The sequence below is a fragment of the Rhodnius prolixus genome, unplaced genomic scaffold, assembly GCF_049639745.1.
Source record: "Rhodnius prolixus isolate KJV_2025 unplaced genomic scaffold, Rpr scaffold_2, whole genome shotgun sequence".
NCBI classification, from domain to species: domain Eukaryota; kingdom Metazoa; phylum Arthropoda; class Insecta; order Hemiptera; family Reduviidae; genus Rhodnius; species Rhodnius prolixus.
In genome coordinates, this window is record NW_027411592.1 from 36,453,350 (window position 1) to 36,475,548 (window position 22,199).

Sequence of the window (22,199 nt, forward strand, 5' to 3'; positions counted from 1 at the left end):
GAACGGCCACAATTTTACAAAATTTCATGACCCAAAAAATTTTCAACCCTTTATATCTTCTACCTTTTTAGATCTGTGCACAAAATAACTATAGTTTATAATTGAGAAAAACAAAGTGTATAAGAGAACAAAATTTCATACGAATACGTGGTTCACAGTGGGAGATATAGAACGGCCACAGTTTTACAGAATTTCATGACCCAAAAAATTTTCAACCCTTTATATTTTCTACATTTATAGATCTGTGCACAAAATAACTATAGTTTATAATTGAGAAAAACAAAGTGTACAAGAGAACAAAATTTCATACGAATCCGTGGTTCACGGTGGGAGATATGGTACGGCCATAATTTTACAGAATTTCATGACCCAAAAAATTTTCAACCCTTTGTATCTTCTATATTTATAGATCTGTGCACAAAATAACTATAGTTTATAATTGAGAAAAACAAAGTGTATAAGAGAACAAAATTCCATATCAATACGTGGTCCACAGTGGGAGATATAGAACGGCCACAATTTTACAAAATTTCATGACCCAAAAAATTTTCAACCCTTTATATCAGTGGTTCTTAACCTTTTCATAGACGCGGAATATGTATATATTTTTTTCGCGGAACACTAACATTAATTAATTTGAAATTCGGTATTTAGCAAGAAATTAAAATTAATGAATAATAAAAAATCGAATATAATTTTCAAAAAAGATATATGTATTAATTGAAATTAAAAAGAAAATGAACGACTCTTTCAGACTCGTTCATTGAAATGAACGATTTTGCCCATCACTAATTCACTTCCACTGGAAAAATGCTGTAAAAGGCTATGACTTAAAAAGATAGGCCAGCTTTGGTAGTGGAAAACTCAAATTTAAAAAAAAAGGAACAATTTTTTGTTTTTGTATCTTTCCTAAGTTTCTAAATTTCAATACATTTAAAATTGAAATTTCGCGGAACACTTGGACCATATTCGCGGAACACCAGTGTTCCGCGGAACACCGGGTAAGAACCACTGCTCTAGACGTATATACGACCACCTTACATTCACATTTAACCATGTTTACCACTCACTAGACTTAGATAGGACCACCTTGCACTAACATTTAACCATGTTGGCGACTCACTAGACTTATATAGGGCTACCTTACAAGCACATTTAACCATGTTTACCACTCACTAGACTTACATACGGTCTACCGGAAAGTTCTGTCAGTTTTTGGAATAAAACAAAATACAAATTTTTCTTGCCAATAAACTGTATAAATATACTTTATTAAATAATATAATTGCCATTATTATTAATGATATCTCGCCAGCGTGGGCGCAATTTATGTATTTCATTTTTGAAAAATGTATCATTTTTTGATGCGAGAAATTGAACCAGTACTTGTTTGATATCTACTTCATTTTTAAATGTTTCGCCCTTCAACAAATTTTGTAAGGACAAAAACAAGTGATAGTCGGAGGGTGCTAAGTTCGGGAAATATGTTGGATGCGACAGAATTTTCCAGCCTTGTTCTGCAATTTTTAGACGAGTCTTTAAAGCAGCATTTGGCATGGCATTATCATGATGCAGTATGATGTTCTTCCTATTGAACATCGCCGGCCTTTTTTCTTGGACTGCTGTCTTTAAATTATGCATTTGCTAACAATACTTCTCCGAATTTAGCTTTCCGTTCGGTATTAAAAGCTCATAATGTGTAGGTCCTCGAATGTCTCACTATATACACAACATTCTCTTATTCAGAGTGAAATTAGGTTTACAGGTGGAAGGGCTAGGTTTTCCGGGTTCAGAATATGTCCTTTTCCTTACGATGTTTTCGTAGGTAATCTACTTTTTATCCCCAGTTATCATCCGGTTCAAGAAGAGCTCGATTTTGACCTCGAACTACGGATTTAACCCCAATAGACTATTTTCAGAGGGGATATCTAAAAAATAAAGTGTACAGTAACCTTAATCCCTTGGCTTCAATCGAAGATCTGGAATATCGAATAGCTCTAGCCTGCCTAGATCTGGTTTGTTCCATTTGAAAAAAAACTTAGATACTGTATCTGGGGAAATTGGGGTTTAAATAATGGGTCAATTACTGAAAAAACTAGATTTGATTAAATACGTGTTTTCTATTTTTTTGAAATTTCCCGCCGTTTAAAAAAAAAAGTGGGTGGAACACATAACTCTGGTCACCCTGTTCATAAGTCTATTGAGTCGCTAACTAGGTTAAATGTGAGTGTAAGGTAGTCCTATCTAAGTATAGTGAGTGGTAAACTTGGTTAAATGTGAGAGTAAGGTGGTCCTATCTAAGTCTAGTGAGTCGCCAACATGGTTAAATGTGAGTGTAAGGTGGTCCTATCTAAGTCTAGTGAGTGGTAAACATGGTTAAATGTGAGTGTAAGGTGGTCCTATCTAAGTCTAGTGAGTGGTAAACATGGTTAAATGTGAGTGTAAGGTGGTCCTATGTAAGTCTTGAGAGTCACCAACATGGTATAGATGAGACACCAGACTGGTAGAATGAAGGTGCCAAGTTTGGGAAAGGTGGATAATATTGATAGAGAAGAGGCACCAGCTAGGCGGAATAAAGATGCATTGGTCCGATTCTGGTTTAACCATTGGCAATGTTTGGTTTTAAAAATTTAATCTCTCATATTTTGATTAAATTAAAAAATTTAATCGTCCAAAGTGATTAAAACTAAATTTGGAATTTAATTCAATCAATTAAAATTATGATTATTTAATTTTAATTTTAATCTTAATTTTTAGTTATGATTAAAAATTTTGATTAAATTCCGATTAAATTAAAAGTGAATTTAATTTTAATCAACTAATTTTGGCCGATTAAATTTTTTAATCTTAATCATGATTAAAATTAAATTTCGGTTTAATTCAATTGTTTTTTAATTGATTAAATTTTTGCCCAAACTCTGCTTTACACCTTCCTCTTAAAAAAAAAAAAAATAGATTTCGAACAATTATTGACTTCAGTAATTGAAATTTACCATTTAATAAAAATGAAATTGTATGGTTCGCTTAGATCCAAATGGAGCGGTTGGGTTGATGGTGCGTGTATGAAGGAAATGGGTTCACCAAACAATTTATCATAAAGGCCTTTGCTAACCTCGACCTGAATAATAGTGAGCATATATATTACGCTTGCAAGCAGATGGCCCTTAAGAAATAAGGATTAGAACGGTAGCTAGAGATGAATTTTAAGCATGGACGGAATTTGTATGACCCAGTGAGAGCGCAATTTGTCAGGACTGTTTTTACTTTTCCTGTATTTCTTTCTTTCACATTATACAGAAATGGATGTACCGCCAAACATTAATATTATTAGATTGAACTCAACCAAGTGAATCTGGTGAGAAGCTCACACGACTCTGTTCTATCCATCAACTTATTTCTCCAATCGTTTTAATAATTCAGAACATAAGATCTAAACTTAGAAAAGGCTATGTTAGGTTATCACATGTACAATATATTGAATTAACTTGATGTTAAATGTTGTGTTACTACAATGTTATTTCAACCCCTTGAGAACAGTGCTGCTTAACCTTTACATCTGTTGGAATCCCTTGAGTTTTCAAAATCCGCATCCCCTTTTAGAAATAGCACGTAACAAACTTTTAATTGTATAAAAGCTGTAGAAAAATAAATAATCAAACAATTAATTGAATAAAACGATTCGAATTGAATTTAGATTTGCGAGTTTTTTAATCATCTTTTTTGTGGTTCCTTGTGGTCTAAAACGTGTTTTTTTACAAAGTGGTCTTTGGCAATTATCTTTTTTAGCGAGAAGATTTTGCACTTAAATGACTGAAACTGGCATTATTTTTTTATCCTATTGAAACTATGATTCAGTCACCAAAAATAATGAACAGTAATTACATTATTTTGTTTAACGTAAAAATGAGAACTTACAATTCAGCTCGAATAGTATTAGTAGTGAACAGGCGCATTGAAAAAATGACGTACAAATTATTTTTTATATTAATATTTATTGCTCTTAAAATAAATTGTTAGTATTGGGTAGGAAATCTTGTTGTTTATTAGTTGCTACTATTATATTCGTATTGTAAGTATTGTGTAAGTTATAATAAATAACTTTATGTTAATATGATTTTATGAGAATATTTACAGAAAAGTATTGACCACTTTCGCGTAAAATTATACACGATGTTAAATCAGTAATCATGATTCACTTACCTAACAAAACAGCTGTGTCCAAAATTTTGTACAATTTTTAAAAGAAATTGCGAACATAATTTAAAATTATATTTAATTAATATTGAAATAATCAATTTCTCCTTCTTTACATCCAGCTACCAAATTGGGTGTCGTCTACGGAGGCGATTAGCAAATTATACTTCACTACAAAGTTCTCATATTTAAACATTAATTAAAATCCAAGGCCTAGACCGGGAATCGAACCCAGTACATCACAATACAAAATAGCATTGCAGGTGACGCTTCTAACCGCTCGGCTACCGTGGCATCTCAACAACAATCAATTAAATTACCAATATTACATTATTCTGTTTGTAGGGCGCAACGGTAGCCGAGCGGTTAGAGGCGAGACCTGCAAAGCTAATATGTATTGTGGTACTGGGTTCGATTCCCGGTCTTAGGCCTTGGATTTTATTTAATGGTAAATAGTTAAAAGAAATTTACAGTAAAGTATGTTTGCTAGTCGCCTCCTTTCACGACACCTAATTAATAGTTGGACATTAAGCCCCGCCTGAATTATTCTGTTTGTATGTTTAAAGTAAAAATGAGAACTTACAATTCAGCTCGAATAGTATTAGTACTCACATGTCGCACTTTTTACTCACAAATCTATTGGCATCACAACCAGACAAAAGAAATTTGCGAAATTATCATAATTTGTAACTTCAAAAGACCTGGTGACCTACTTGCATTATGTAGATGTTCAACCAAATCCGAAGTTTAGGATTTACTACAACAGATTTGTTTTCTAAGAGGATATTATCTAATAAATGGAAAAAAGGTAGTGTCCTGTAGGATTAGAGAAAACAAAATAAGCAATATTCGAAGATAAAGGAGGAACAAGAAATTGATATAACAAGCTGAATACAAAACGACTTATATAAATTGCAAGGAAAAAGATCTTTAGAATTGAACAGTATACATTGGCATTCATATCTTGGAAAGCGATTCTTTATTTTTGTAAATGGACTTCATCCTCAAGACGATAATAATACACTCGGTTCATTTAATTTCAATTTGTCACCCTTTTGTCCTTTATCTCGCTGTATTTGTTACATTTTGTTTCGTTTGAGTCGGCTACATTTTTGGACAATCTCGCATCTTTATGAATCTTTTTTGATGCAAAGTATCTAACGCGCATTCCTTTGAATGTTATAAAAAATTTGTTTTATCTAGAAAACCTCCAAAAAAAAAAAAAATCTTTTCGCTGAAAAGTAATTTGTTTTATTAGATTTCTGTGGGATGAACAAAGAGCTGTTTCCAAATAATTGAATTGGAGCGACCGTGTAGTTGAAACTGTCACTTCACAAAGAGCAACCACAAACGGAGAAAGTTACTAATCACAAAAAAATCTGGTTCCACACCCCCACACGACTTACTGTTCGTAAGATTTAAACTCACAAAGTCCTATTCAAACACCCAAAATTTGTGTTATCACTGAAGAAGGAATCTACTTACCCTCATCAACAGAAGTACCTGTAATAAAATTTATGAAAAAATATGTTTAAATTTCAATTTAAATTTATATGTTAGTAAGTACTATACCAATTTAAAATCAAATCGAGAAGCCGTTTGTTTGAAATCCTCGAAATACGGAAAAATCTATTCAGTAAACTCACATTTCAGGCCTGCCAACTTTTTTCAAATGTAAAAATTCTATCCTAAATGTGATTTTTATTTTGTATTTATATATTTTATTTTTTTGATTAAACAAACATCTAGGGGTTATTGGCGCCTGGAGCTTTTTTCAGTGAGCTGTAACGAGAGAACACTGCCCGGAGACAGTAACCTCCGGGAAGCTGTAAGAAGCTCCTAGGAAGAGTAAATCTAAGGACCAGCAGCTGGATTCGAACCCGGGACCTGCGCGTGGGAGTCCAGTACGCTAACCGCATAGCAAATCCCTTTCCTATTTGATTTTTATTAATATTAGATAGGTGGCAGTGCAGTAAACGGTTAAGATGAAAATTTACCCACCTCTTTCTTTTGGAAGTGCCCTTAATGGAATTCTCTTTAAAAAAAATAAATAAATAAATATTATTAATCTGTTACTATTCAATTAATAAACTAAGTTTAAACAAACTAAGTTGGAACCGTTTTTAAGTCAAAGTAAAGTGGTACTTCTGGTTGACGGATTAGGACCAAAACATTATTGTGCCACCTGAGCAGAATATTACATTTGAATTTCATGCAATTTTTCATTTTAGAGTGATTTTTGATTGATTTGAATTGATTGATTTGATTTTTGATTGATAAAAGATTAATAGTGATTTAGGATTTAGGAAAATCATAGGAAAGCTAAGATGTATTGTGGTACTGGGTTCGATTCCCGGTCTAGGCCTTGGATTTTATTTGCTGTTTAGCATGAGAAATTTGTAGTTAAATAGGTTTGCTAGTCGCCTCCGTCTACAACACCTAATTTGGTAGTTGGTGGTAAAGCCACCTGATATAGGCATCACTAACAATGGTAAATAAGAAAATCTGAGTAGAAGTTCAGGAAAGCAATCCGATAAATTAAAACTGCCCGTTGATTCTTAAAAAGTGCCCGAAAAAGCGTAATGATGAAAAATACCCAACTTTGGGAATAATTTAGATAGTAGAAGGCGAATCTAATTTGGATAAGGCTGTAGAGGTGAAGGTTATGTTTTTGGGGGTTACAAGGTATATGTACACGTACTATGGAGACGGTACACTCTACTCTAACCGATAGATTAGTGGTAATTTCAAAGTATTTTCTAAATGGATCTCTTTATCTGGAACTTTAACATAACAAGAGAGTAACAAATCTGAACTTGGCAGATATCACTGCGTCATTTAGCGATATGTCAATTGGGACAGGAGGGTACTCTGGTTGTGATGAGACCCAGAGATTTCTCTGTTTGCTCCAAGAGGGGAAAGGGCATGAACAATCCAACAACCAACAGGAAGGAAGATAACGTTCAGATCAGTCCGGATGTTGATTGTGTCTGCAGAATGACAAACTGTCGTGCGTTGCTTTCCGTTAGTCCAATGTTATTACCACTGACAGTAGTACTGGTACCATTTGGATAGATAGTAAAACCACTGACTTCAGCCTGGCTGACAGGTTAATCCCTTGTACTACGAGTTTCGTAGACTCTAGGGCTGGAAACCCTTAACAAAAACAATCCAGCTGAATCCGACCCCTCTAAATTTCTGTCATCATTCAGTTTTGTTAGTTCTTACTTCATCGTTTGAATTTAATTTCAGATTAGATGTCTGATAATATTTTTAAAAATGATTCCAGTGTATAACTAGTTGTATTGCATTCACCTCTTTTCCAGTTAGTACTAATACTAACCTTCAAAAGACAGCTGTTAAAATTTCATGATTTTATTAGTTTGTGAGTTATTGCGCTAAGAGTGACGCTACTTTTGTTATTTTCAAAACAATGGATCAAAAACAATTACGTGTTTTAATTTTACACTGCTTCTTGATGGGAAAAAATACAGTTCAAGCGAAGCAATGGCTTGAAAAGTGTTATGGGGACTCTGCTCCATCAGAAACAACAATAAAACGCTGGTTTGCTAACTTTAAACGTGGTCGTAGAGACACCGATGATGCAGAACGCAGTGGACGTCCAAATGAGGCGATAACACCAGAAAATATAAAAAAAAATCCACAAAATCGTTTTGAATGATCGAAAAGTGAAGTTGCGTGAGTTAGCTGACATCGTAAAGATATCAAAAGAACGTGTTGGTTTTATATTGCAAGAGCATTTGACTATGAGAAAGTGGGTGCCGCGTTTGTTCACTGTTGACCAAAAACAAGATGATTCTGAGCAGTGTTTGGCCATGTTTAAACGTAATAAACCGGAATTTTTGCGTCGATATGTGACAATGGATGAAACATTCATCCATCACTTCACTCTGGAATCAAAACGATCGTCATCTGAGTGGACAGCAACTAGTGAACCTCGTCCAAAGCGGCCGAAAGCACAACAATCGGCTGGAAATGTTATGGCCTCGGTATTTTGGGATGTGCGTGGTGTAATATTCATCGACTATCTTGAGAAGGGAAATACCATCAACAGTGAACATTATATAGCGTTATTGGAGCGTTTGAAGGCCGAAATTGCAAAGAAACGATCGCATATGGCAAAGAAAAAAATTTTGTTTCATCAAGACAACGCACCGTGTCACAAGTCAATCAAAATAATGGTAAAACTACATGAATTGAACTTCGAATTGCTCCCACATCCACCGTATTCACCAGATTTGGCTCCAAAACAGACTACTGGCTGTTCGCAGACCTAAAAAAAAAAATGCTCGCCGGTAAGAAATTTCGCTCGAATGAAGAGGTTATCGCTGAAACTGAGGCCTATTTTGAGGCAAAAGAAAACTCGTTCTACAAAAGTGGTATTGAAATGTTAGAGCGGCGCTGGAATGGTTGCGTTGTTCTTGATGGAAATTACGTTGATGAATAAAGCTAATTTTGAACAAAAAAAAACGTGTTTTCTTAGTTAGGCCCGGGACTTTTCAGCCCATGTGTTATTTTCTCTAAAGATTTCCTTCTGTAGCAAGGAAAATACAACTGAATAAAGAAATAAAATTCGTAAAAATTGTCTTTATAAAAATGTTTTAAGTTGTTGAACACAAAATGAAATTTTAGGCGCTGTTTTTGAGAAAAATAGAAAAAGAAAAAGGGAAAATAAATTCTGCAAAGCGGAACTACCTGACAACTAGCCAAACTGTTGTTGCCTAAACGAAATATTACTTTTGAAATTTCGTTTTTGAGTTTCAGTTAATACATCAGACAGATAGACGCCCTTACCAACCTTTTTATATATATATATACACGAGGGTCGTTTGAAAAGTCCGTGCAAAGTCAGAGAGATAGCACTACTGGCGCGTATCGAGGTTATGTTTAGTTAGTAGCATCTCTTGGAAGAACACACACAAAGTTTCAGCCAGATCGGTCTATTTCTTTGTGTTTGGCATTCGTTTGAATCGAGGAAGTCGAGTGATTTTCAAAAAATGGACGAAAAAGAATTTCGTGTGTTGATTAAACACTTCTTTATGAAAGGCAAAACGTCTCAGGAGACTAAAGAGAAGCTTGATAAACATTATGGTGACTCTGCACCTTCGATTAGAACAGTTTATAAGTGGTTTCAAAATTTTCGGAGAGGCCATATGGGCACAAGTGACGCTGAACGTTCTGGACGCCCTGTTGAGGTTACTACTCCAGAAATCATTGATAAAATCCATGATATGGTGATGGATGACAGAAGAGTGAAGGTGCGTGAGATTGCTAGTGCTGTGGGCATCTCGAATGAACGGGTACATAATATTTTGCATCAACATTTGGACATGACAAAGCTATCCGCAAGATGGGTGCCGCGATTGCTCACGCTTGACCAAAAACGAAATCGTGTGAAGTGTTGCAAGGACGGTTTGCAGCTGTTCCAGAAGAATCCGCAGGACTTTAAGCGTCGTTTCGTCACTGTGCATGAAACATGGATACATCACTACACTCCTGAGACCAAAGAACAATCTAAACAATGGGTTACCAAGGGGGAATCTGCGCCAAAAAAGGCGAAGACCGTTCCTTCGGCCGGAAAGATTATGGCGACTGTCTTTTGGGATTCGCAAGGAATAATCCTCATCGACTATCTGGAAAAGGGTAAAACTATTACAGTTGCATATTATTCATCGTTATTGGACCGTTTGAAAACCGAGCTGCAAGAAAAACGCCCACGATTGGCCCACAAAAAAGTCCTTTTCCATCACGACAACGCACCAGCTCACACCTCAGCAGTTGTGGTCGCAAAATTAATGGAAATAGGGTTCCAACTCGTTTCACATCCCCCCTATTCTCCAGATTGGCTCCCTCGGACTACTATTTGTTCCCCAATATGAAGAAATGGCTGGCGGGAAAAAGATTTTATTCAAACGAGGAGGTGATTGCAGAAACGAATGGCTATTTTTCAGACTTGGACAAATTCTATTATTCGGAAGGGATCAACAAACTAGAGCAGCGTTGGACGAAGTGTATAAGCCTAAAAGGAGACTATGTTGAAAAATAAAAAAGGTTTACCCCAAAAAATTAAGTAGTTTTTATTTTTGCACGGACTTTTCAAACGACCCTCGTATATATATATAAAAAAAAAAAAAACACAAAAATACTCGGGTTCTTCAAAAAGGATACTTCTATGAAAACTGATTTGCGCGATAACAATAAATTCTTATAAAGAATAAAAGAGTGTAAAAATGTTTGGCTAATTGCAATCGATTTATTCTAGATAAAATGAGTATAATGAAAACACCATGCTACTCAGTATTGTTGGTACCCACCTTCTGAGATAAATAAGAAAACGAAGATCAATGATCCCACCTTATTCCTTGGTCAGCCAAAGTCACGTACAGTCTATTACCTACCGTGTAATGTATCTTCAATCTAGAGAGGCAAGTTAGTCTCGAATCTAGAACGTATAACCACTGTTAGTCTTATGTAAGCTTTTCTTTTTCTGTTTTTTGTTGTTGTTGTTTTACTAGAATTTAAATTACTACTTTTCTCTCTGGACTTCATTTAATTTCCATAGTAGCAACAATCTTACCACTTGAAAGTTATACGCTCTTCTTATCGAATTATTATCTCATTTGCTTGCAACAAATTAATTTAATTATCTTTTTCAAATTTAAATGGTTAAAATTATTTTCTGCTAATGCAATAAGATACTAAACGAAATTTTTTTGAATTTTAGGTGATGTGAAACGGGATCATTGTAATAAAACAGTGGACATTTACGAAGACGTGACTAGTCCTGAAGTGACCACCGAAAATTGGGGGCGCCCTATGACGTGTTGGTATAGATTCCGTTCATTCAGAGGAACACCACGAGACTGGATACTGAGAATTCGGTTCAAGAAGTTCAAAATAGGTACACTTGTCAACGCTACCGATTGCCAAGGAGGTTATTTGCAGGTTAGTAATGCATATTATTGTATAAGTTTAAACTATTTTTCGCTTTTTTCTTTAAATCTCAGTTTGTACCGGTCTAGGAAGCCTAAAGTATCAGTACGAAACAAATACCTTGTGATGCATTGCTCTTCAGGAGGTCAATAGGAATTTCTTCGAAGTGGTTCTCTCAGTGCTTAAATCATAGCGCAGTTCCTTTAAAACCATCTAAGCTTGTAACTCTTAGAGCTTATTATTTGTTAAATCAACTAAATCTTTTGTAATATGATGACCAAATAATCGTTTAGATGCTTCTTAGTTGACTCAAACTGATGATACCATTGTGACGTGCAAAACAGTGTTGATTCATTGTTGCAAATCTTGTTAACTTGTACAGAAAATGGGAATTTTTTTGAAATCAAGTAAAATACTTTTTGAAAATAAACTGCAACCAAGTAGCGGATAAAAATTCTACAGTGATATGTTCAGACGAGTTAGGACATGTTGGAGAGGGTGCTGGGTTTAACCAGCCGACAATAGGGTGAATATGGTCGGGTTACGCTCTTTATATAAATGCTAGAGTGGGGTGTATTCAAAAATAAAAAAAATGACATCTGTCACTGGAATAGAGACATCCTGAATTTAGTGAGGGTGATTGAAATGTCCGATATATTAACGGGTTTTCTTTCCTATTGCGAAATGAAATTAACTATTTTTCTAATTAATATTAATGAAATTTACTAAGATATTTGCATGAGATCTTTTGCTAGAAGATGAATAATAAGTAAAGAATTAGAAAAACCTCCGACCTGGCGGGTTTCGCCCCACATCTGCAGCTTGTTATGCAGCCAGTCTCTAAAAGCTGCAGGCAATGGCTACTTAACAAAAGGGTCCATGAGAACTGTACAGGACCTTCCGTGGCCAAGTAATCCGCCACCTCATTGCCCCTGTAATGCTAGCACGTAATTATAGTTATTCAGTATATTTTAATAAAGTATTCATCAATTGATGAATGAAATTTATTCGTAAATATATGTAGCTAATCTGGTATTAAATGGCTATCAACTTGTGCATAGAATTGTAGTCAATAAATCTAAATTCGAGTCAAATATAGACTTGAATTAGGGAATTAATTTTGAAAAATAAGTAAACGTTCAGGATCCCAACATAGTTCGGAAGGTGTTACAGATATTTTGTATACCATCTTTTAATATGTTACCTAGCATTGCGGACCCAACCCCCTTTTTCAAAATGAGATGAGAAGCTCAAAATTTTTCCAAATTTAGTAATGCTATCTTATTCTTTCAATTTTTCTATATTGCATGCCTCCATTTTGTACTCGCTCTAATGATATTGAAATGAAACTGCACTTGGTGGCGGGAAAGGTTTTCAACATACCCTCAAGTATATTATTATAATACTTATGTGACATTAAATTTGGTGAAAATCGATTAACAGGGACTGGGTTTTTATAGTATAAGATTTGGAGTTTTTGGACTTTTCTCTTAAAGCTGTAAAATAAATTACTTTTATATGAAGCATATTTTCCTTCAAGATTAAATGTCTCTCTTGTGGTAAGATGATTGTTCCATCTATCTTTCTCATTTCTCCACCAGAAGAAGGATCCATTGGGGGTTTCATAGCAGGTTGTTTTTCTACCCAGAGCTACCAAGGTATTCAAGATATTCAAGGAAAAATTCAAAATATAAGTATTAAAAAAAAAGAAAAAAGAAAACACAAATTAATAATCTTTTGACAGAGTAGTGAATCGTAACTCAATAAATGTTGGGTTTTTGAATAAAATTAATTTTGAATTATATGAGAGATATTCAAGCGGTGCGTGCAACCATTTTGTGATTTTTTAGCCTTGGAAAGAAAGTGCCTTTCCAAGCTCTCTAGGAGAATAACTAAGTAAGCATAACAGAGGAAGGAGAGCGAAGAGAAGCAAAATATGTACAGGGTTACAGCTAGAGGAGAGCAGCTGTCGGATGATTTATAACAGATAAAGAATGCAAATAAGTGCCTTCCCATTCTCATGCTGTTCTCCTACCAGCTTTAGGCTCACTTCCTATGGAACAGGATAGGCCATGAGGTACGGCTGTTTTCTTTCTCTTGCCCCGCATTCTCTTACCCTCGGTTACAACTCCAGAGAATGGGTGAACAGGTTAGCAAAAGTAGGCTGGAAGTTGCCGTATGACTTAGCAAAAGAGGTGGAAGTAACAGTACGCTGGTTGGAGTTGAAGAAGACAGCGTTAATGTTGTGGAAGGGTAGAATTCGAAAAGGACATTACGATAAGTTCATAGCGGCCGATTGGGCTTTTATCAAATACTAAGTCCCTGTTGGGTAGAGTTAGCAATTTCTTCTTATAATAAAGTTTCTATACAGTCATGGCATCTGTATTTACTTCGGCGGCCAATGTCACCATCCACAATTCTCCTGTTCATTGTAATTACTCTTTGGGATAATATAAATTAAAAGTCATCAATTACGTAGAATTCATTCTAAACAAGAATACTCACCCTCTGTTTTATTAACATCTCCGTAACTAACCACTTAATGATATCTCGGACTTCACCTAAACAAACGACTAACAACGGAAGGCTAATTGACAAACGTTCAAAACTTGACTTTAACGAACAAGAGAACTGTACCGCCCTTCTAGCCCCAATATGAATCTTCAGAATACAGCTCTAAGGATAAACAATCCATCAATCAACTTCGAACCTTGCATTCTAAAATCCTAAAAACAATAGTTCCTGTTCCCTTCTACGTCTTCAGTCACACAATTGGAGACGTCGGACTAATGGTTATGAAGCGTGGTTTGTAGGGCTCTCCAGTTCGAATCCCGCGTGTAGCTATTTTTACTTTGTTCGACAAAAAATAATATTTAACAGTAAAGTATGGGCTTCCGCCCCCGTCCACGATACCTAATTGGCAAAATCCATTTTTTGAATTGATTTATCATTTATTTATTAATTTTTTAATTATTATTATTTTGAATTTTCCCAAAATGGTTCCCAATTATTTGCCTTAAATTTTGTGCTTTAAATTCTATACTTTGCATCTACGACTTAGATCAGTAACATTTTTTTAATGTAATGCTTTTTAAAGCAGTTTCTGAAGTAAAGTAGGGGTTAAGCTTTACTCTAAAGTGTCATTTAAGTACAATGAGCCTGTTTAAACTGTTTTAAATTACCTATTTAACATTATTAGGAAATAAATACCTATTTAAGTGAAATTACAAATTGTATAAAAAACCAGGTTTGTATCAGTACTACTTAACTTTATACTAAACTATACAGGGTGAACCAGTAACTAACGTCCATAGGCCTACTGTGTGTGGTACATACATCTGAAGTGGACTTCAAAGTCGTATTGGCCAACTGCATATTTTCCACTGTTCTTGAGTGACGTCACTTTAATTTTTTTTTCTAAAATTATTACTTTTTTTTTTGCAATAAAAATGTTATCACTCAGAAAGTTTTCGTCCCAATTCGATTCTGATGACACTGTTAGAAAGACAGATAAATTTTCTAAAAATTGACACCATTTCGAAGCATAAGTCATTCTCCAAACAGCCTCAATCTTCCTACGAATGCTGGAAAAATAAAAGTAATCGAAACTTTAAAGAAAACTCATTAGGCCCTTATGTGATCATTATCAGACCTAGGAGCTGGCACTTTTTATAAAAGTTTCCTTGCCTAATGGCAAGCGGTATTTCATTCAAACGGTATGTCATTTTCCAGGATTCCTTTTATCTTCGTATGAGAAATTACGTTTGTTTTGTAAGAAAACGTGTTAACGAGTACTCAACAGTGTTAGTTTATCAAGTTGTTTAATTCATTGAAAACTCTTTTAGATGGACCAGTAGTCAATTTTTAAAGTAGATTGTCTTAAAATAAGTAAGTCAAAGGTTACAAATTGCACTTTAAAAATTTACTTCTGATTTCACTGAAATATTTCATACAAGTGCTATTTTTATAATCGAAGGTTAAATTTGCTTAGTTTCAAATAGGGTTCAATAGAAAATTTTGTAAAACCAAGACTAACAGATCAGGGAAGTTTATTTGTAAGATACCTAGTTGTATTTGTTAATTCCATATTCCGATATAAGGATTATCTGTTAGTGGGTTCAAAGGGTTGTTAAGGCTTAATCACATTCTTATCTTTTTCAACAGTACAGTTAGTGTGAAATTGTAATTTGGAGTAAATACAAACTATATGAATTTTTGTTTAAGTACTTGTTTATAATATATGATAATATACAATATAAACTTGTTTATAAGCCTAATAAGTTTTCTTAAAAATTTCAATTACTTTTATTTTTACAATATTCGGAGGAAGATTGAGGCTGTTTGGAGAATGACTTATGCTTCGAAATGGTGTCAATTTTTAGAAAATTTATTTGTCTTTCTAACCGTGTCATCAGAATCGAATTCGGACTAAAACTTTCTGAGTGATAACATTTTTATTGCAAAAAAAAGTAATGATTTTAGAAAAAAAATTGAAAGTTACGTCACTTATAACAGTGGAAAATATGAAGTTGGCCAATACGTCTTTGAAGTCCACTTCAGATGTAATAAACACAGTAGGCCTATGGACATTAGTTACTGGTTCACCCTGCATACTTTTTCCTTCACAAAATATTTTCAAATAGTTCCCAACATGTTATTAGATTTATAGCAAAAAGAAAGTCATGTGGTTGTTTGGCAGAGCTATTTTATTCCTGCTAAATACTCGTATACTGCACCTATAGCTTCTGTGCTGTACTTTCTCTTGTTTAATATCTTGTTAGTTTAAAGTTATATTCAAAAAACGAAAATAAACTGGTGAATAATGTATACTGGTGCAATAATTTTTGTCTTCTGTTCAAGAATATTGATGAAATATGAAACTTGATGTATCTAATTATTGAGAAACAGAGTGAGAGGAGAAGTTATGAGGAAGCGTAAACTAAATAGGGCGCCCCACAAGAACGCATCACCGCCTGAGGCTGGCTGACTGCGGATGAAAGGGCTTCATAGGGCAAGGGATGGTCCAGTAATGAGAGGAAACTGACAGCTAGTCAGACTGAGATGGGCCCTTACATTTCTACAACATTGTGCGAACACATTTCATCAACACGCTCATCGCCCTCGCTTCCAGTATTATTGCATAGTTCAGGCATAAGATGTCAGTCTTGTACTAAGCCAAACTCACTGGGTGTCGTTGTGGCTTTGTTAATCACTTCTGTTTGGCTCTTTTTGTAAATGATTTGTTTGTTAAACTTAACTAACTAAAATATAAAATAAATTTTATAAACTCATTTACGGCTTTCTCAAAACAATTGCGCAATTTGTGGTTTCTTTTTCAATATTGAGCGATAAACTGGCTTCTTTTTTAGAAAATACATGGCCAACGAGCAAAATTTACATATTCCAATTATGATGGGAATCGATAAAACATATATAGAACAATTCATATAGAAGAAACATTCATGAACCTCAAAAATATTCCATCATTACTTTATAGTTAACATCTGAAAGATCTTCTAGTAAAAGATCAGGGAGTTGTTGAATTCTGTTCCTTCTCCACAAAAAAACAGAAACGGAACAATTAGAAGAGAGGTTCAGATTAGAAAATTTTCTTGCGCGCTTTATCTAAAGAAACGATAGAACTGTGTAAACAAAGCATTGTCAGTCAGGCTGTTCTACGGGCAATTAGTTCCTACCAGTTCAACTCAAGGCTGGTTTGGGACTGTCTGGTTACCCTGAAGGAAATTAGTGACCAGAATAAGGTCTTTCTAGTTTGGGTACCTGGTCATTCAGGACACAAGGAGAACGAAGTGGCAGATTTATTGGCCCAGGAAGGCTCTGCGGGACACTTCGTTGGCCCGAAGCCCTGCTTTGGGGTTTCGAAATGTAATAAGGGCTCAGGAGTGGTGGCTTGCCGATCAGAGGTTATTCGCCGAGGCTGACCGCAGAATTAATCCGTCAAAGCTGTGGGGCTGTAAGGATAATTGCAGGCCTATTAACTGGCCACTGCAGGCTCAGAAAACACATGCATCGTATGGGCCTGACAGAAGATAGCCTTTGTAGGTTCTGTCAGGAAGAAGAGGAAACGGCACTGCACGTGTTGTGTCAGTGTGAGGGGCTCGTATAGCTAAGGATGTTACTTCTCGGGGACGAAAAACCAAGGCCTGAGAGCTTTACCCAGGAGCCACTCTCCAGAATTAAGAGTCTGATTAAGCGGACGGGTCTGGAGGGTAAGCTCTAAAGCCGGGGAGCCACAATAGATCCATAGGGGTCGCGGTGGCGCAGGCCTTGAGGCCACCCTAATTTAATCTAATCTAATCTAAACAAAGCATTCTAGGGCAAAAATACGTTAGAAAGAAATGTTGGCAAGAACTTTAGAGTCGATAGAACTGGTATCAATAAACTTATTGCCTCCTTTCAGAATAGTATTTGATTATAAAGAGTTGGGGGAAAGAGCGAATTTCCTGTCACCTTTGCTATAGTTTGTGATTCAAGCCAAGCATAAGGTCTCTAAAAATGAGCAAATTCTAGCAATAATACTAAAAATTTCAAATTTAAGTACTCAAATGAAAAGTATTATTATAAAATGACTTTTTCTTATCATCATGTACATAATTCATGACCTAAACTGTCAGTTGACTTCAGTATATTGTTCATAATTGAAGGAGGGGCGGGTGTTGGTCTAGTAGTGAAGATCGTGGCTTTGTAAGTGGGAGATCCCCAGTTCGAATTCAGCGTATGACTACTTCTTATTTGTTAGAAACAAATTGTTTATAGTAAAGTATGAGCTCCGCCCTAAGACACCTAATTGGTGGTTGTTGACGTTAAGCCCCGCCTGAAGAAATAGGCGATTACTTTACTTTTTACTGTTGAAGGATGTGTCACATTACAGCTTACCCAGAACTACTACCAAAATCATTACCATTAATTACATTATAGGCCGTACATTACACCATGATGAAAGCCTGCCCCAAAAGTAAAAATTTTAGGCAGTTTAAATTTTATATTTTCCTTTAAGTGCTCCCAGCGAATAAAACAATGTTTCTGTAAAATCAGCTAACCTTTATTATTATTATTATAATAATTATTTTTATTTATTTATTTTTTTTTTTTTATGATTTAAGGCGCGTCAACATCTAAGGTTATTGGCGCCCGGAGCTTTTGCCAGTGCACTGCCGGCCTCCGGACAATGTACTCTCGTTACAGACAACACTGTCCATCACCGGACAGTGAACTGTAAGAAGCTCCTAGGAAGAGAAAATCTAAGGGTCAGCAGCTGGATTCGAACCCAGAACCTCCGCGTGGGAGTCCAGTATGCTAACCTCATAGCTAATCCCTTCCCTTATTATTATTATTATTATTATTATTTTTTTTTTTCCGGCGCATTGACGACTGTGGTCATTAGCGCCTATTATTATTATTATTATTATTATATACATGTCATTGGCGTCTGAGCTCCTATGTGCCCTTAGCTATTTTCAGTGCATTATCTGTCTTCGGACAGTGTTCTCTCGTTACAGACAACCTATCCATTACCGGACAGTGAGCAGTAAGGGTACGTTCACAACGGAGCTGTGAGCATAGATGATAGCGGAGATGATAGCAGTGATGCATCAGCGCTTATAGAATAATCTAGTACATTCTTATGTGAGCGTGCACAACGAAGCTTCGACTAGTGACTCATACTCGCTGCTATAAACGAGCATAGATGATAGAATTGAATTTTTCATTTTTCTGCTAGCTGAACTCCAGTATCGGAGCTTCAAAATGGACGTCGAAAAATTATTTAGTGCTGTCTTTACTCATTATTTTTGGTTATTATTTTATTATTTACTTTTAAACAATATTTTGTTTTTTAAATCGTGCTTACATTTATTTTCATGTGTATTTATTTGTTTTTCCTCAATATAACCTTACCTCAGAGTTATCACTAGTTTTTTTTTCTATGGTTACAGGATTTCCATGACAATTTTTCCAAAGTTTTCTTAATTTTGACCTTATTTTTTCTAAAATATAGTCGAATGTGGGTGGACCCATCCTCACATATTCAAAAAAACGATCCGGATAATCTCTAAGTTCCTTATATAAATGGTGAAATTCGCCCAAAGTACTTCGTTTTTTATTTATGGGATGTACATGATATTTTCTAAAGCGTTTTTTCTTTAAAATATACAATTTTGTTGCTGCTAAACATAAAAACTCTTCTTCACTACTCGGACATGTTGCATGTATCACAGCTCTGTTGTGCACACTAATCAGCGATTATATTTTACTCTATCAGTTATCATCTCTGCTATCATCTATACTCACAGCTCCGTTGTAAACGTACCCTAAGAAGCACCTGGGAAGAGAAAAATCTAAGAGGCTACCAGCTGGATTTGAACCCATTATCTCCGCGTTCTAACGGAGATTTAAGGTTAAGATTCTAATCCAGTATACGCTAACCACTCCAGCTAATCCCTTCGCTGAATGACATATAGATGAAAGTCAAAGTTAAACGAATGCAGTTCACTAGAAGAACAACTTTCTAGCATGGATTTCTGGAGAATTTGGTGATCGTAGCCAAAGGTTTTTCATTTGAACTTGGACGTAACTTTTATTAGTTTTAGCACTTTGGTTTGGAATTATGTCAGGACCAATGAATGCAGCAGTTTTTTGGACGGTTTGTTGTCAAACTTTTTTCAATGTTTTAATTTCACTATATGTTTAATATTAGGGTTTGGTTTTAATACGAATTCTAAGTATGAAGAAAAGATAATTTTGTATAAACTAGTGCATGCGAAAGTTTTGTATTTTCAGTTGTCATGTTCCCCCTCCACAATTTAATGCGCGTCAACATATGAGTATTGGCGCCCGGAGCATTTTTCCCTCTATTACTGTTCTAAGAGTACGGAAAAAAGTATCAAAAAAGAGCAAGGCATTTTTCAATAAAAATAAAAACTGCCAAAACTAATTATAATTATATGAAATTTTTTAGTAAGTCGAATGCGATCAGAAATATTATTAATTTGAAATGAGACGCTAACAATGTTCACCTGATTACGCAGATCAACTGGGTTGTTTAATGCTAAACATATTGAAGTCGAACCTGTAACAATTTTCCCATTTACGGAGCAAACTTTATTATTTACAAAGCTTATAGTCAAATGAGGAAGGTTAATTTGTACATTTGAGAAACTTTACTATGGGAAAGGAGACATGCGGAGAGAATTTACTGCAGAGGTATTTGAGGTTTTAGTGAACGTGGAGGGGTGAAGCGGGAGGGGGCTTAAAGGATCTGCACAACTCCCAACAGACTTGGTAATCTCAGGCTGTCACACATCAGCAGTACAGACCTCGTCGCCGCTAACAAAGTCATACATACGAGCGCACGTGCGGAGAATAGTATCTGGCTGGCATGTCGCTACACTTTATAATTACTCGCGGCCCACTTCCAGCGCTCTCTAATATCGCTCCTAATTACAGCCACCATCTTTGACTAATTTTATTAGCAACATTTAATGGAATTCCTTAGCTTAGGCGAATGCAAAAGAGAATAGGTATCGTACTCTTAAAGAGTTATACCAATAAAACAAAAATCAGGTTAGACGATACTTATCTGGTTTAGAGTCCAAATTGACTGTAAAATATTCATAAAATTCAGCTGCAAACAATCGCATTTTTTAATCATTTTTACAAAGTTGTACAATTTAGCATGATGTAGTACCAAGTGGTACGCGAGCCAAAAAAGGTTGGAAAACGCTAGACTAGTAGTTCAAAATTAGCATTCATTTTTCCCCAAATTGTATTTTGGAATTAATTACTAAACTTTTTTTTTTTTTATGAATTCCTCAATCTTTTCTCTTTAATGGACATAATATGTCTTTATTCAATGGAGTGTTCTCTTGGAAGAAAATGTCTTCTAGATTTTCTAAAAACTTCAATGAAAAATATGACGCACACATAGATTCATTTCTTTTTCTTCTATTATAAATACTTGAAAAATTCATTTTAGGAAAGTTCCATGGGTAGGCTTTTCTTTATGTTTCTTTACAGTTTCTGTAACTCAGCCAACCCGCATAGCCACGCCCAGAAGAGGACAATATATTTATCGAAACGTTGGCAAGAAGACGAGTTTGTTTTATTTGACCGATTCCTCGCAAATCTTCCATCCTAAGTTTAACAATTTGCGGTCACGTAAACCATATATTCACTTTTCTTTAAGGTTACATTTCAGTTTAATGGGTTGGTGAGAATTAAATATGGCTAAAGTGTTCGGAGTTTGAAGAGAATTTGTGAGTTAAAAAATTTGGGATAGTAAGAGCAAGTCGTGTGAGTGGTCTTGAAACTGGAATAATCGATGTGAGTTTTGTAGTAGCTGTGATTACAGCAATGAATGAAACCCACAGTTTCCAAAGAATAATTGATGAGGTGGTGATATACATAATAATTTCAATGAAAATTACGTGTTACCTTCTGCAGCATTCATTTTAATAATTTATTGTCCAACAGCTATAATTAAATTTGCTGACTAGATAGTTACAGTGATTCAGTTCAAACGCTAGTAGTATGATTAATAATGGGCAAAACATTAAATTTTTTTTTTTAAAAAAAGATAAATAATGTGAAGTTTACATCAAATTGAATACTAAATTTCTAAAATTTGGTGTATTTGATTTGTAGAACATACACTGGAGATAAATCTGCTTTCACTTCAGTTCAGATGGAGTCCATTGTTGCTAATTGTTTTAGACGGTTGATGAATGCTTCTCTCAATGAATGCCCTGGAATTGTGGCTCTAATAGCTTGTTTAATCATTCAAACTTTCCTTCATTCTAACAGACTAACACAATCTAATGGAAGCTTTTATCAACTAAAAAGCACGTAGAAAAAAAAATATATAAAACCTAAAAACGAATTTTCTATTGTCTCTCAAGGCTATTATCTACTACATCTCCGAATTAATTCTCTTCTTTTTTCAGTAAAACAATGAACGCTTCTGTACTCGCTTCCATTTTGTGAGCATAATGCCTTTCCATTAATGTTAATCGTAAAAAGAAATTAATATTTTC

At 35.0% G+C, this 22,199-nt stretch overlaps 1 protein-coding gene and 1 long non-coding RNA gene across 3 annotated transcripts in view; one reads left to right on the forward strand and one right to left on the reverse strand.

Annotated features, from left to right (window-relative positions):
• Positions 1-22,199, forward strand: part of LOC141449560 (larval cuticle protein A3A-like) — a 684,900-nt gene that overhangs the window by 194,787 nt on the left and 467,914 nt on the right. For both annotated transcript variants that reach the window (XM_074119108.1, XM_074119109.1), the window contains one exon: positions 10,940-11,160. In XM_074119108.1, the coding sequence (XP_073975209.1) occupies positions 10,940-11,160 (221 nt within the window). The remainder of the gene's footprint in view (positions 1-10,939; positions 11,161-22,199) is intronic.
• The window catches only part of LOC141449565 (uncharacterized), a 101,026-nt gene that overhangs the window by 52,266 nt on the left and 26,561 nt on the right, over positions 1-22,199 (reverse strand). The window lies entirely within an intron of this gene.